Source organism: Sycon ciliatum, chromosome 3 (assembly GCF_964019385.1).
Source record: "Sycon ciliatum chromosome 3, ocSycCili1.1, whole genome shotgun sequence".
NCBI lineage: Eukaryota > Metazoa > Porifera > Calcarea > Leucosolenida > Sycettidae > Sycon > Sycon ciliatum.
Genome location: NC_088645.1, coordinates 17860069 through 17874679, shown reverse-complemented (window position 1 = coordinate 17874679; position 14611 = coordinate 17860069). Strand labels below are relative to the sequence as shown.

At 44.7% G+C, this 14611-nt stretch overlaps 1 protein-coding gene across 1 annotated transcript; it reads left to right on the top strand.

Annotated features, from left to right (window-relative positions):
* The first annotated feature begins 7699 nt into the window (after positions 1-7699).
* On the top strand, positions 7700-14524 carry LOC135812891 (fibrillin-3-like). Its single transcript, XM_065326111.1, has 5 exons — positions 7700-7718; positions 8258-8380; positions 8824-8946; positions 9660-9782; positions 13459-14524. Exons 1-5 carry the CDS (start codon positions 7700-7702, stop codon positions 13959-13961), a joined length of 891 nt encoding a protein of 296 aa, XP_065182183.1. The 3' UTR covers positions 13962-14524.
* The last annotated feature ends 87 nt before the right edge of the window (positions 14525-14611 follow it).

The following is a 14611-nucleotide window of genomic DNA, read 5'->3' as shown; positions in this document are numbered from 1 at the left end:
GAGGCGTGCTGTGTCTGGGAGCTGGTTCCACAGGATAGCTCCAGCATGGCTAATGCGCTTAGCTGAGGATGCAGTGGGGGAGACAGGAATGATGAGTAACTTGCTGTTCCCTCCTCGTGTTCGGAGAGAGGGACTACGGGTGAAAAAGCTTGCAAACAGAGTACTTGAAGATTTGTTCAGGCAGCGCCAAATGAATACAAGGATGTGCATGTGGGTGTATATGCTGAGGGTATGGGCATTCATGCGTTCAAGTAAGGGAGCCGTGTGAGTGCGAGGGGCTGCCCTGCACACCGAGCGAGCCGCACGTTTGAACAAACTATTTAGGCGCTTATCCTGATAAGACGATAAGAAAGGGGCATAGGCAGCAGATGCATAGTCAAATTCTGATAGTATAAAGGACCTGAAAAACTGAACACGGCAAGAAAAAGGCAAACATGCTGCACTTCGATTTAGTAGCCCAATCTTAGCGGCAACGCGGCGTGCAACATGGCTTGTCATGGTGTTCCAGCTCATGTCTGAGTCGAAATGTAGGCCAAGATACTTGGCCGTTTTCACAACAGGCAGCGTCTGCCCATTACAAATGACATGCAGCTCAAGTGCTTGAGATGGGGATGGGGGAATAGGCAATATCTGTGTCTTTCTTTCATTAAGAATTAAACCACGGCCCTTCAGCCAGGTGGCCAGGTGCTGAACAGCAGCTGAAAGGTGTGCAGAAACAGCTTCCGCAGACTCCCTGCTACATCGTATAGAGATGTCATCAGCAAACTGGATTGCTCCCACATTAAACGGTGATAGTTCTTCTGCTATGCCGCGGGCATAGACAATAAATAGCAGTGGGCCCAGTACCGACCCCTGGGGGACACCTGAGTAACTGGTGTACGGGAGACTTCTAGTCTGGCCAACCTGAACGTACTGTTCTCTATCAGAGAGGTAATCCACCAGCCAACAGAGTGCCGTGTCGCAGATGCCAAGTTCGAACAGATCTTGCACAAGAGTTTGATGTTTCACTTTATCGAATGCCTTTGACATATCAACAAAGGCTACACCTGTGTTGAGTCTGTTCATACGGGCCTCACAGATACCTTCCACAGCTAGCACTAGTGCGTCGGATGTAGAGTGGTGGGATCTGTAGCCGAATTGAGTTGGCGGGAATAAATTGCTCTGAACTAGATATCGTGTGAGTTGCTCGTGGACTATCCTTTCCAACACTTTGGATGCAATCGATAACAAGGACACTGGTCGATGATTCTTTGGCATGCTCGGATCTCCGCCTTTGAAGAGTGGCGATATCCTAGCACTTTTCATCTGGGCAGGAAATATGCCCTCTCTCAGGGACTTGTTAAAGATCAAAGTCAGGGATGGCGCCAGTATGTCTGCATGTGCGCGGAGAAGGGCTGCAGAAATATCATCATCACCGCTGGACTTGGCCGGATTTAAACGTTCGAGGAGCTTCCTCACTCTGGCAATAGACACTGGCGCAAAGGCTGTCAGATCAGTGCTTGAGGCGGGCCCGTAGGGAAATGAGAGATGCACTGGGCGGCTGGCGTCCTCTACTATCTCTGCAAAGGTGTTTCGGACGGCATCAACAGAACATTGAGGTGGCTGAGATTGTCGATGTTTACCACTCAATTCTTTGATCGTGTGCCATGTCTGTTTGGTATTGCCAGACGCAGCTCGAAACTTGGATTGGTAGTAGGTCTCTTTCTGTTGCCTATTATAGCTGGTAGCTTCCCGCCTGGCAGCCTTGAAAGCTGAGTGGGAATGTTCTGTTCCATCACTAAGCCACCTCCTATGGAGCCGGTTGCGCTTGGTCAAGAGGTGTAATAACTGGCGGTTCATCCATGGTACTGATTTTTTCTTGCGTCGAGGGCTTGGTGCAAGAGGAGCATGTCTGTCTAACACTTGTAGAAAGCGGCTGGCCCACTCAGTCCACATGACAGTTGGGCTTCCGTCAATTTCACAAAAATCCTGTTGGACCAAATCTGCCTTGAACTGGTCATGATTTATGTTTCGGTAGTGTCGCCGTAGCCCAGAAGTTACAGTACTTCTTACTGGGCTGAGTTGAAATTCACTGAGAACTGCTGCATGGTCACTGAACGCGATGGGGATAACAGTAGCCATATTTAGAGGGTCGAATGTATTGTAAAATTGATCCAGTGTGGTTGGTGCAGAGTTTGCTGAGAACCGAGTCGGCTGGTGAACTCCGGGATATAAACTGTAGCTGGCCACGAGGTCAGATAGATAATGAAGCTGTGGATCTGGAGGTGCTGTTGGATTGGTGTTTATGTTGATGTCGCCACAAATAATCACGTTCTTCCCGGGCATTATAGCTGAATGGAGATGGTCGTCCAGGCAGTCCCAGTATCGAACTGGCTCAGATGGAGGTCGATAAATGGTTCCTATCAAACAAGTTCCAGATTGGCAATGGATTTCTCCCCAGCAGCTCTCAATTGCCGATTCTGTGAGGTCCATTCTTGGCTTGACCAGGAGGGATGCCTTGGAGTACAGGCAGACTCCTCCACCGGCCTGATCTTTTCTGTCTGAGCGCAGTATGTTGAAGCCATCCAAAGCTATCTCTCCATCAGACACGGTGTCGTCTAGCCAGGTCTCGTTGACACAGATGATGTCAGGACTGTGAAGGTCGGCAAGCCATGCCAGCTCTCCAACTTTGTTCCTCAGGCTCCTAATGTTCAGCAGTAAAATTCGAATTGTTGGAGTTTGCGTTTGCATATTCAGTTCATGAGCAGCAGGGTCGTTGCCTAATCTTCTTCCAGTCATTGCACAGATATATTATCCACATCCTGACTTAGAGATGCAAATGCGTTGCCAACAGTGACACTAAACTTCGCAGCTTGCGTCTCGGGCGGCGAGTCACGCTGATAGCCCCGTGATTTCTGGCCTGGAGTCCGGGCCGGTGCTCCACAGGTGTCATCTAGGATATCGCAATCCACGCCGTGTCCGCTCTTACTGTCGTCCGTTCGGCTGCTGCTGCTGTTGGTGGTCGTGGTGCTGCTCTGCGCTGTTTGTTGATCTCCACTGGCATCAGACTGGGTGTACTTATCGAAGTTCCACTCTCTTGTGTACACAGGCCTTGGCCAGAAGCGCTTGTTGCTGAGAAACGGTTCGTCCGCTGCACTGGCAACAATACGCGCAGTGGAGGATTTTTCTTTTTGAAATATTTTTACGTCAAACACTTGGACATTGTGGTCAGCCTCAGCTGCTCTTGCTGCGATGAACTCCTTCAGCTGGTCTGCAGTAATTGCATGCATCAGATTTCCGACAAACAGGACTCTCTTCTTCGCTGTGGGTTTGGTGGAGGTGATGAGTCGCCATGTGGCGTCCGAATCCTCACTCATCTCTTCAAATTTCGGCAAGCGATCCACACGTGGCGGGGTCAACTCCGAGCTGGGTCCGGGTGTACCATGTGTACGGGAGTTGGACGGCTTGTTGTTTGAGCTGTCAACGTCGGATCTGACACTGCCAGTCAGGTCCATCTCGGGATCAATGGGTCGTGAACTCTCTACGGGTACGGCGGACTGTGAACGACTTTCTGTGCCTGTACTACGTTTCTTTCGATTTCGGCGCTGCCTCTGGCTGGTTGTTTCTTGCTCTCTCTCTTGGTCTGCAATGGCGGAGGAGTTTGATTTACAAGACGCACACGTAACATTGCCGATGTCCAAATTTTGGCAAAGGCGAGTGTCGGCCAGGTCCTCTCTCAGCTGGGATAGTTCGGAGCTCAATTCACTAATCCTTCGTTGATATCGTTTCTCCTGGTCCTGAAGTTGGCTTTCAAGACGAGCTAGAGTTCTCAGCACTTCTACAACATTGTGTTCGATGCCAGGCAATGAGCGAAGCTGTGTATGGACCTGTTCGGCGCTCACCAGCTGCTCAGTGTGATCTGGGCTAGCCATCCCACCCAGGCTGTTGGGGCTAGTCCCCAAAAGCTACCTAAAAACTACGGAAAAACGGGAGCCTCAATACACGCAACCTACTACACCCCTTACACACAAAAATCGCATAACTGAGGTGATAACGCGGGAAAAGGTAAGTGTGAAGTACTGTTGACGCGCATGGGACATGCATGCAACGTCATAAAATCGGCGCGAAAATCAATCGCTGTGACTATCAAGGCAGAAATTATGTGCCAGAATCAGTGTACCAGTGAGAGTCTGTATATTGCATATTGCCCTTGTCCTAGCGCCATGAAGGCCTGCAGACTCACCTCACGCCCCCCCCCCCCCCACCACGACGTCGACAGCCACAGCAGAAGTAAAAAACAATCTAATTAGCAGTTTTGTCTTATTCTAACCCTTCAACATCTACCTTCACTGATGAGCTGTATTAGCGGAACAGCAGTCTGGAGGAATAAAGTAATATCGTCTACGGAAGTGTCCTCGCAGTGGTGATGGTTGTGTGCAGGAGGGTCTAGTCGGCTGTGAGCGCAGTGTAGTGGTAGAGGTAATACTCAACATTAATTTGTATAATTAAGGTACGTGTTAGGTCGTAAGTATCCACGCAAACACACATCTAGTCAAAATAAGGCACTTGTCAGTATCCGAACGTTTTCGGTCCCTTCTCATCAATGTTTTTACCGGGAATGGCTCAAGTTGGAAAGACTAAAACGTATATAGCGTAAAGATACGAGATAACAACACTCGTGACAAGGTGGAAAATTATCAAGTTCAGCACGACACAAAACTCGAAGGAAATAATAATAGTGACAAAAACATAGTGAGCAAATTGAGTTACATTGTTAACACCTCGACGAGGAGTAACACCAAACAATTGTAGGGACAACACATTTTCTTTCTGTACACAAAGTTCAGGATCTAACTTACGGATATACAAAGCTTCTAACACAGCCAGATGCAACGCACATCTACCACGTGACTTGTGAACACATTATCACTGTACAACTCACGACAATTGGTACGGGCTGACAGATGTTGCTTGATTGACGAAGTGCGATTCTTAGCTCCGTTGGGTGTTGATGAGAAGGGACCGAAAACGTTCGGATACTTTGACAAGTGCCTTATTTAGACTGGATGTATGTTTGCGTGGATACTTAAGACCCAACACGTACCTTCGTTATTAAAGTATTATCCGCCTCCGACCTCTTGTAAAAAATTGTATAATTATTAGTATTATATATTAATAATCAATTGTCACAACAGGTAGGGCTTCGAGCAGGGCGCTTGGTCTGCTGATCCACCCGGATATCATACATGTTGTTCTCTTAGCACATGCGACCACTTGGATGTGTCCATGTGAACGCGAGAAATAGTATTTTTGTTATCTCTTTAAAATTTGCTAAATCCTATATATAGGATTTTGGTCATATTTTTCAACTCAAAATGGGTGTGGCATGAGAATAGCAAAAAGTATGTGACCAATTCTTCCTTACTAGGTCTGAGTAGATATCGAGAGTTGAATAAGATAATTTTTTCAAACACTAACATCTCAGGCTCATCTCCTTGCCCAATATTACTCAGGCCTGTGCTCTATTTTTCGAATCCTATATATAGGATTTGAGATTTTATTGGACCTTGTTTTATCCTTAAAACTGGCAGTTTCATGACGGCATGTGCGATATGTCGTCATGAAACCACCCCGTGCCACACCTGCAATGTTCTTCTGCAAATAAAATTTAATTCACTGCTTCAGTCCTTTCCATGACAGCAGCTGAACAATTATGTTCAAATTTCCAATTATTGCTGAAAATGGGTATTCATCAGAAATATTATCGCCCTATGAATCTGAAATGTAAAAACATCATGCCTCAAACATATTTACAACTTCCATGAAAACCATTATGCCGTTATTATCGGTCATGATGACCAATAACAACGGCATAAAAGGCGCACATTTTCAAATCCTATATACATGTATAGGATTTTTGGCCAGCAAATTCAGAGATAGGACGAATTTCAAAGCAAAACCAACGAACCCAGTCACAGTACAGGGGCGAGAGAAGAGGAAAAAATGTACTATCGGTTAGGATCAGATAATATCTTGCAAATAGTCACCAAGAACTTCCCTGCCCACTATGAGTTGGTGTGTGTGGTGGGGAAAGGGGGGGGGGGGGGAGTCGCTGTACTGTTTTGTCGCTACAACGAGATGCGTACAACAAAACTATTACATTTAGAGGGTCTTTGTGGTGGACTTTCACAACAATAACGGACACACAGAAGTTTTGCTGTTAGCACGATGGCTCAGCAATGGCCTTGATGTATTGATATCCACCAAGGTTCTCGACAACTAAGGCTTTCGGCTTGTGCTTGTCTTCGTTACGCGTACCTTCTCCTCCTATGTTAGTACTAATAACTGAAAACCTTCCAAATTGGAAGGCAGTTGGAGTGCGCCTCTATGATGTGTTAGAGGTGATTGGCAGTTTTAAAAGTCAGTACCGTCAGTCAGTGTCGTGTAATGTTATCGCATGACAGTATAGCGTAACTTGTAGTTCCTTCGTCCTATTTCTTTCCTTTAACATCTTCCCATGCTGTCCATCCGAGCCATGTTCCTCTTTATCGTCCTCAATAAGTGTATAACGGTTATAATGAAAACAAGTGCAATGATAATGCTGATATTTGCCCAGCACAGCACACCAAACACTGTGAGATGTTACAATGACTGCTACAACACCCAGGGAAGCTAGAGAATCAGAACCCCTGCCCTAGAAAGGTATAATAACAGTCACACACTCACCGCACGGTCATCATCCAGCTTCAGTTCAATACCTTTGCAGATTAACTCCTCTGTGACTAGTCCCCAGCCCTGAAGCTCTCTTCATACAATGACCCACGACGTACCCCCCCCCCCCCCCCATCGCCCATGTTTAACAAAAACTAAACGTCGAAACTGCAATAGCTACACGACTAACGAGAAAGGCAGTAAATGATCACCGCATTGATAAAAACACATCGAGAAGTCAGGGGTGTGGAATTGGGATACAAACACTGCGCCTGCGAAAGGCCATTGCGAAGTTAAACGAATGCGTTCAAGCACAGCATTTTGCTGCAGCAAATGTTTCTTGAAAATCTCGCCTTTATTTTTCAGGAGCCCTAATGTTCAAGTCACTAAAAAAGACACAGGATTTCTAACTTTGGCCGTAGGAAAGGGTACTGTTTCTATTTGTGGTGCTGTTTTTCTTTTTTACTTGATGCAGATATCGATGAATGCAAGAATGCAACAACCTGCAGTCCTAGTCCCAGAGGTACCTGTACTAACACATTCGGTAGTTACCAATGCTCTTGTAATGCAGGATACACTAATGGATCAACGTGTCAAGGCAAGTAACCTGATTTCACGATCAGCACCATTTCTTAAATCACTTTGGACGGTTTGGAGTATATTATCATTAGTCGCAGAGTGTGCTACTGACAATTTGTGACTCGCAAAGTTGAAAACCAGTTCAAATTGCCATCTAGCAAAATCTTCTGAATGTTGAACTGTTGAATATCTTACCCACTGAAGTAATCATGTTTGCTTCAGGAATATACCTGGGTGGACTTGCACTAGTGTGCATATAGAAGTCAGGCTAATCAGTTGAAACTTAGAGCTCCACACTGAGCCATCACAAGACAACGTAGCCATGCACTAAACTAGCATATCCAGAATTAAATTATCAAAGTCTAATCACATTATCAAAGATATCTGATTATAGACAGCCTAAAGATGGGATGATCGACTTTTGGAAACCATGGCCTTTTCATTACCAAGTATGCATCGAACACGTTCAGCGTAACATTGTGTTGTTATAAGGCTAACCCTTGCAGAATCGTGGTGGCAAGGACACACCAATTATCTTTTACAAGGACTGGTCCATGTTGTCGAATGTTTGCTAAAAGGTAATTGTGTTGCAATATAATCGCTGACTTCATTCATCCAACCCACCCCAGTTTAGGATCATGCACCTAAAGTAGCAGATACATATACACTGAAGCTTGTGTGACCTGTGATATTCTTCCTTTGCATATTTGACGGCAACATGGTGAAGGGATATGGGATCAGAAATTCGGCTAGTTTTGGAAATGGGTGTAAAGTACCATGATAAAATGGATGGAGAAGAAAGCACAAACCCCATATTTGGGGAATATAAAGTGAGTTTGGGGCCTTTAATAGTGCGGCCAAAACCGGTTCTAAAAGGCCGGGGGGGGGGAGAACCTAAAGAATTATTATTGATCAACATCGGGCAGAGTGGTAAGCGGATACATTCGTTCTCAGCTTCGCCATTTCCCTTTTTGCCTCTATCTTTTAGATATTGACGAGTGCTCAATCACCCCTGGCGTCTGTCAACATATCACAGATAGTATCTGCAAGAATTCACCCGGTTCTTATCGTTGTCAGTGCAATTCAGGTTACACAGGAGTAACATGTCAAGGTACAGGTCAAGTATGGATACTTTATCAACGGTACTGGTTAAAGATTTCACTTGTTATTATCGCATTTATAAAAAATAAAAAGAACCAAGGAACTGCATCCATACATCCTCACTCTTCAAACGGTCTCTGGGCTGCACCAATCACTAAAAGGCTAGTAAAAGCAAGGCACTACAAGTTACACTATAATGTCCACTAACACCACCAGTTACTAAACAATCAGCTCATGCCATAACACTGCACGACACTGACCGACGGTACTGATGTTCTACAACTAACTGGCTAACAGCTCTTGCACATCTTGGATGCGCACTCCAACAGTCTTTCAACTTGGAAAACCTTGAGTGTATGTACTTTTGTGTGAGAAATGTCGTGGCACCCCCCTTCATCACTATCCTGGCTACGCACCTGACCACTATGTTCTATATGACAATATCATACCCAGATATAAACGAGTGTACACCAGACACGGGTGTCTGCAACAGCACATCTAACAGTCACTGCAACAACATTCCTGGCTCATATCAATGCCTTTGCAGGACTGGATACACAGGTTCAACATGTCAAGGTACAGGCTATCTGAATAGTATTGATCTTGATGGCATGCGAACGTGATGGGATCGGGAGAGATTGTGCGTATTGAAGTGGAAATAATCTGTTGACATGCTAGTGGGACACTGTTACTTTCAGATCTACAATACTCTGAACTAGCAAATCCGTTGATCCCCGAGCTGAGGCTGAGTCTGCTATATACTCTGAACCAGCCATAATTCCCTGTTGTAATGTATACTACACGCTGCTTTGGTGACTTCGTGAGCACTTTCAACACACATTGTGCATCCATTCTGGGTTTTCAACTCTTATAACTAGCACAGAGAACTCCCAAACTCGAGGGGAGAATTTCTTCAAATCACATTCAGCGGAATAGGTATTTTCAGAGGACCGACGTGCGTGCTCGTGTCTCAATGGTAACTTTTGCTTGGTGGTTGGTGGACACACCATTCTCTTCAGAGATTTCTGATTCAGTTTACTTGGTGTAGAAATCACCAGGTGACGTATCAGGCGGTATTTAGTTGAAACAGTAGGGTCGGCTAACTTTGGTGCTTCACTACTTCCAAGTGTCCTTTTAAGAGCGCGAATATGGACGATTTGTGGGAAGTTTTGATATTGGTAGCTTGCTTGAGCATAATCTCTCGAGGCCGCTGTAAAAGAAGGCATACGCTGGATGATATTTGTGAGATTGAAGGTGATATCAATGCTGTTTCTGTATTCACATGCCAGATATCAATGAATGTACACTTTATACGGGTATTTGCAACAATATTGCTAACAGTCAATGCAACAATACACCTGGATCATATCAATGTGTTTGCAAGTCTGGCTTTACAGGAACACCTTGCCAAGGTAAGATGCTAGCATACATTTCATATGGTTGATAGGAAACGTCCAATCTAGCCAAAGCACCCTTGAACCCCAAAAGCATTTGAAGAAGTATCAGCACACAAGTGGGCGCAAATGTCCAGGGAAGCACAACCATGTAAACCCACGCACGCCAGTGCACACACACACTGTCCCTCATACGCACACCTTAGGCCTTAGATATAATATAAAAATTAAATAATATAAATATAACGCCAAAGGACACGATTGCAAAACGCCAAAAGACGCCATTAATTTGGTTCTGCAATATCTCCATTCATAAGGTAACAATGCTGAAGAGGTGAAATCAGATGGACAAACACTGGCGATAGTGCTAAGATGAGAGACTGGGCAAAGGTCTCTCGTCACAGTAACATCAGGAAAATAAAACCAGAAGAAATGACGCTTCACGCATCACACAGACCAGCAATGTGGAACCACAGGTACTTGTAAACCACAAGGAGAAATGGTCACGAAAGAAGTCGAAATTGTGAGATGGTCCCTGCGCTTCTCACGTTCGTGTTACTCGGGTCTAACAAATACCCCCTTCCTTTCAGATATCAACGAATGTAAGGACGACAGAGACATCTGCAAGAATACAATCAACAGTGAATGTAACAACACTATCGGATCGTATGAATGTGTTTGCCAAGAAGGATACTCTGGACCTCCTTGTGAAGGTGATAATTCGCTCGGATTTGCAATGTCCATGTTGAACTTCAATCTATGTGTGCAATATCCATGGCTTCTTGAGTTTTAGGCTTCCTTAGGAGTCTGACATTCTTTCAAGGCGCACAATCCACATGAGCAAATATCGCTTGTAGGTCCATTCCCAACACTGACATTCCTCTTTTTCCCCTATTTTATATTTTGACGAGTGCTCAAACTCCCCTGGCGTTTGTCAACGCATCACACACAGTAACTACAAGAATGTACCCAGTTCGTATCTTTGCCAGTGTAGTTCAGGTTACACAGGAGTAACTTGTCAAGGTATATGTTAAGCAAGGACACTTATCAATAGTAGTGATTCTGGGGGTTTTCCTACTCTAAAGTTTACATTGTCTTGATAAAGTTGATATGAACTGGTATTGCACTTTTCCGTTTGGTTCCAAATGATCATAGTCAGCAGAGGTCGAGCATAACGTCACGATCACAAACAAACCGTGTCGTAAAAAAAATAATAGTAGTATCCTGATCCAACTTGAAAGAAAAAATATGATAATTTGGAACAAAAAGACCTGGAGAAGAAAAGCAAAACGAATTCCCAAGCAAGTTGGACACCATGAATTTGGACCCCAAACTCCCTGCCTGGACGCAACGACGGGCACTTGACAAACCCAGGATTCTTATCCAGAGCACATGAGAAGCGCATTGAACCTGCCGTTAGGCAAACCTGGAAAAGAGCACCACTTCTGACGCGACAAACCAGCATTTAGTAGAATTCCACCCTCAACAGTCCTCCAGATGTACACTGAAGAAGGAAAAACTGCTGGTAAAAAGATTGATGTATGACTATAGGAAGAAAAAGAAAGACCAAGGAACTGAAAGTTACGCTATGATGTTCACTAACACCACCAGTTACCTGGCAATCAGCTCATGCGATAACATTCCACAACACTGACCAAAGGTACTGACGTTCTGCAACTATGTAGTAACTGCCAATCTGCTCTAGCGTGTCGTGCAATGTTATCGCATGAGCTGATTGCCATGTAACTAGCAGTGTTAGTGGACATTATAGCGTAACTTGTAGTACATTTCTTCAACGTAGTAGTAGTAGTAGTACGTGCATCTGCGTGATCCACACCAGTTCAAATGAACACTAGGAAATTTGAGAACCGAACATTTTCCTTTCCCTCTCCTCATTGTACTCTTCATTGTACATTGAAGAATTGGAGAAGTTTTCAATTTGTTGCAATTCGTTGGTCCTTTTTTCTTCCAATACATCCTTGGCTCTCCATCCGAGTCTGATTTATGACTATCTCGCGTTTTAACAGCGCAGCAAGTACATGTAGAAGGACAATCAAGGCTTGTCCTTGTTCTTCTGTACCAGAGATGTTACCAAGTGATTTGGTTGGCGACACCACTGCATCATCAATTCATAGCTGCTGTTCAAGCATTCGCATCGTACCTCGCGAACGTTGCCCTATTTATTAGACATCCTTAGCAAAAGTACGATAACGCTAACTTTTACGGTACTCACTCCCAGCCGTGACAAAAGACGTTATCGGATAACGGAAAAACGTTACAGAGCTCAAAATAACGGGCCGACGTTCGTTATGGAAATTCTGCAAAAAATGCAAAAACTCGCATTGTTTTGTAACTGGCGGGAGATAAAAAGCACGTCGTGCAGATCGAGATGAGATCGAGAGTCGAGATTGCTTCCTCTTGTGACATTTAGCTTTTTGGCGAGTTTTGCCTTTCAGTTGACAATTTCTGCGTCCTCTGCTTCGTGCCTTTCTCCCTCTATCCCATCTGGGAAACAAAGGACCAGTTCCACGGCACTCCTGAGGAAGAAATTCATCGGCCTCTCCCAGACGTGCTGGAGCTGGAGAACCCTTACAGTCTTCGGTGCTGCGTTTAGGAAAGGGTTTCCAAGGACCTGGGAACAGCGAAAACTCATGTTCGCCCTGCTTTTGCTATTCCAGAGTAAAAGACCTCGCCAAGGTATTCTTTCGGAACGACAACAAACTAATCCCTGGTTCAAAATTTTGAATTTCCCGCATCTGTTTCCACGAAAATTCATATCGCCATGGTTGTCACGACTACTTCGTCTCAACGATAACGTACTTTGTGCTAAGGGAAAAATCAGCTTGAACGATCCGAAGTACGGAAAGGTTTGCGTTTACGTTAGCGTTTTTTTAGCTAAGGATATCTAATAACCATGAAAGTATTTGCAATGAATTCTTCAAAACGGTTTAGTCGCAACGAAAACAATGATACATGGTCCAGTAGCATGGCCACTTCACCTCACCGTGGGAAGCACTTTTGTACGCACGTCTTTCACTGAGGGTTGAGCTGAAGGAGGCTGATTAAATGTGTGCTCCAGAAGCACCCATTTTAGAACACTGCAGCAGAGATGCAGTACTATGGATAGAGATTAAACTGACGCCTCGTCGCTTCCAGTGCAACAAATATTATAGAGAAGCCCTAGTTAGAAGCAGCGTGATTCAGAGCCACTCACTCTTTGTCTATGCATCCAATATCCTCTACAGTATAATGATCTACTCCATAATGTTCTAAATACAATAGTGCATGCCACCAAACGAACCCATTGTTGCCTATTCGCCGTGTTAGTAGGACCTGTAAGCTCTGTACAACATGATTGTTCTCCGAGTCCCTGGAGACATGTTTCCCTGGGGAAACGTATCATTCATTGCCCAGCGCAACCAAATCTGTTGATGCGAGCGTCGAGACGAAGGCCGACAATAACATTGGAATGTTCGGACTAATGCAGACAAGTTTAACCAGTGAATATAATTATAATTGTATTCAACCGCTGGACGATTAATATAGGTTAGGGCATGGCAGGGAGGGAATTATGGCTTAATGAGAGAAACTTGTGCTGCCTAATCTGTATATACAAATGTAGTCGACATTTTTTATGTCATGCACATACTCTGACTTCTCATGAGTTGACTATATTTTCCGATTTTCCTTCCAGGCAAGCCGTCAACAACTTTCATGACGATATCACCAGGAAGCATCAGCACCTTTCAGAGCACGACGTATCATACCACCACCTATATTGTCGTGGCAGCAGTAGCTTCTATCCTGGCAGTAGCTCTGGGACTTACGGCCCTAGTCTGCTGTGTGAAGAACAGGAAACTGTCCAGAATGAAAGGTAGAGGACGTGATCAAGCGCTGTATAGATGTTCTACAACACCCGAATCACGTCTAAGCCAGATTGATGCTGTCACATTGACGACAAATGAACTGTATACCTTACCAGCATGCGCATCGGAAGTGCACAACAGTGCGTGCACGATCGGAAACTCAAACGCGAACAGCACAGTGTCTTCCAGCTGTACTAGCCAGGTTGGCATGACCTTGAATCCTGTGTATGACGACAGTGCACTACATGTACCACTGGCCGTGAGGCTAAGCAACACCACAAATCCAAGTGACAATGGATACGAGGAGGTAGATATTTGCTCAAAGACTTGACACACATCGCAGGCTTGCAAGAGAAAATCCTTATCCACCTTACTTGGCGTTCAATTCCCCAACAGGATTTTTGATAGAACGATTATCTTTTCAGCACCTCTCCACATTCTTCCACGGATACAAATCTTATCACACAAGCAGGACCACTCTTTTGATCACGTACCTTCAGCTGAGAAACGGAACACTGATTGTTTACATTATTGTCCTTCGTTAAATAGATATTAATTTTATGTTCTTTCAAAAGTTTGACATTTCTGATTTCGCCGTGTCTTCACCCTTATCATGACAGATTGTTGCCATATATTGTGCATGTTATTTCTGGGCAAGCGTTCTAGAGGCATGTACGTATTTTCGTCATTTCCTGTACTCGATTTGTCAACCACGACTACGGTATAGCGGACACAAGAGTGTTGAATCCTCACGTTCAGACAATTTGAATTCGATTTACTAAGCATAACATGCCGTCACTGCTTGTTGTGCATCCACATTCAATTGCTGATCTGTTCGCTTCATCTTTTTCTCCTTTGTCTTTTTCTTCTTTGCGATTTGGATATGTGATGCGTCAGTAAAAACCAGTGAATAATACAAGTGTGTACATGAACACGAGGCACACGTCCTCCCCTTGATGGCATAAGCAAATAACAATGTGA

Excerpts from the sequence above, each read along its gene's own strand:
- LOC135812891 (XM_065326111.1), top strand. Across the intron at positions 8,381-8,823 it reads CACAGGAGTAACATGTCAAG|ATATAAACGAGTGTACACCA; the intron begins GTACAGGTCAAG and ends TATCATACCCAG. Across the intron at positions 8,947-9,659 it reads CACAGGTTCAACATGTCAAG|ATATCAATGAATGTACACTT; the intron begins GTACAGGCTATC and ends TTCACATGCCAG.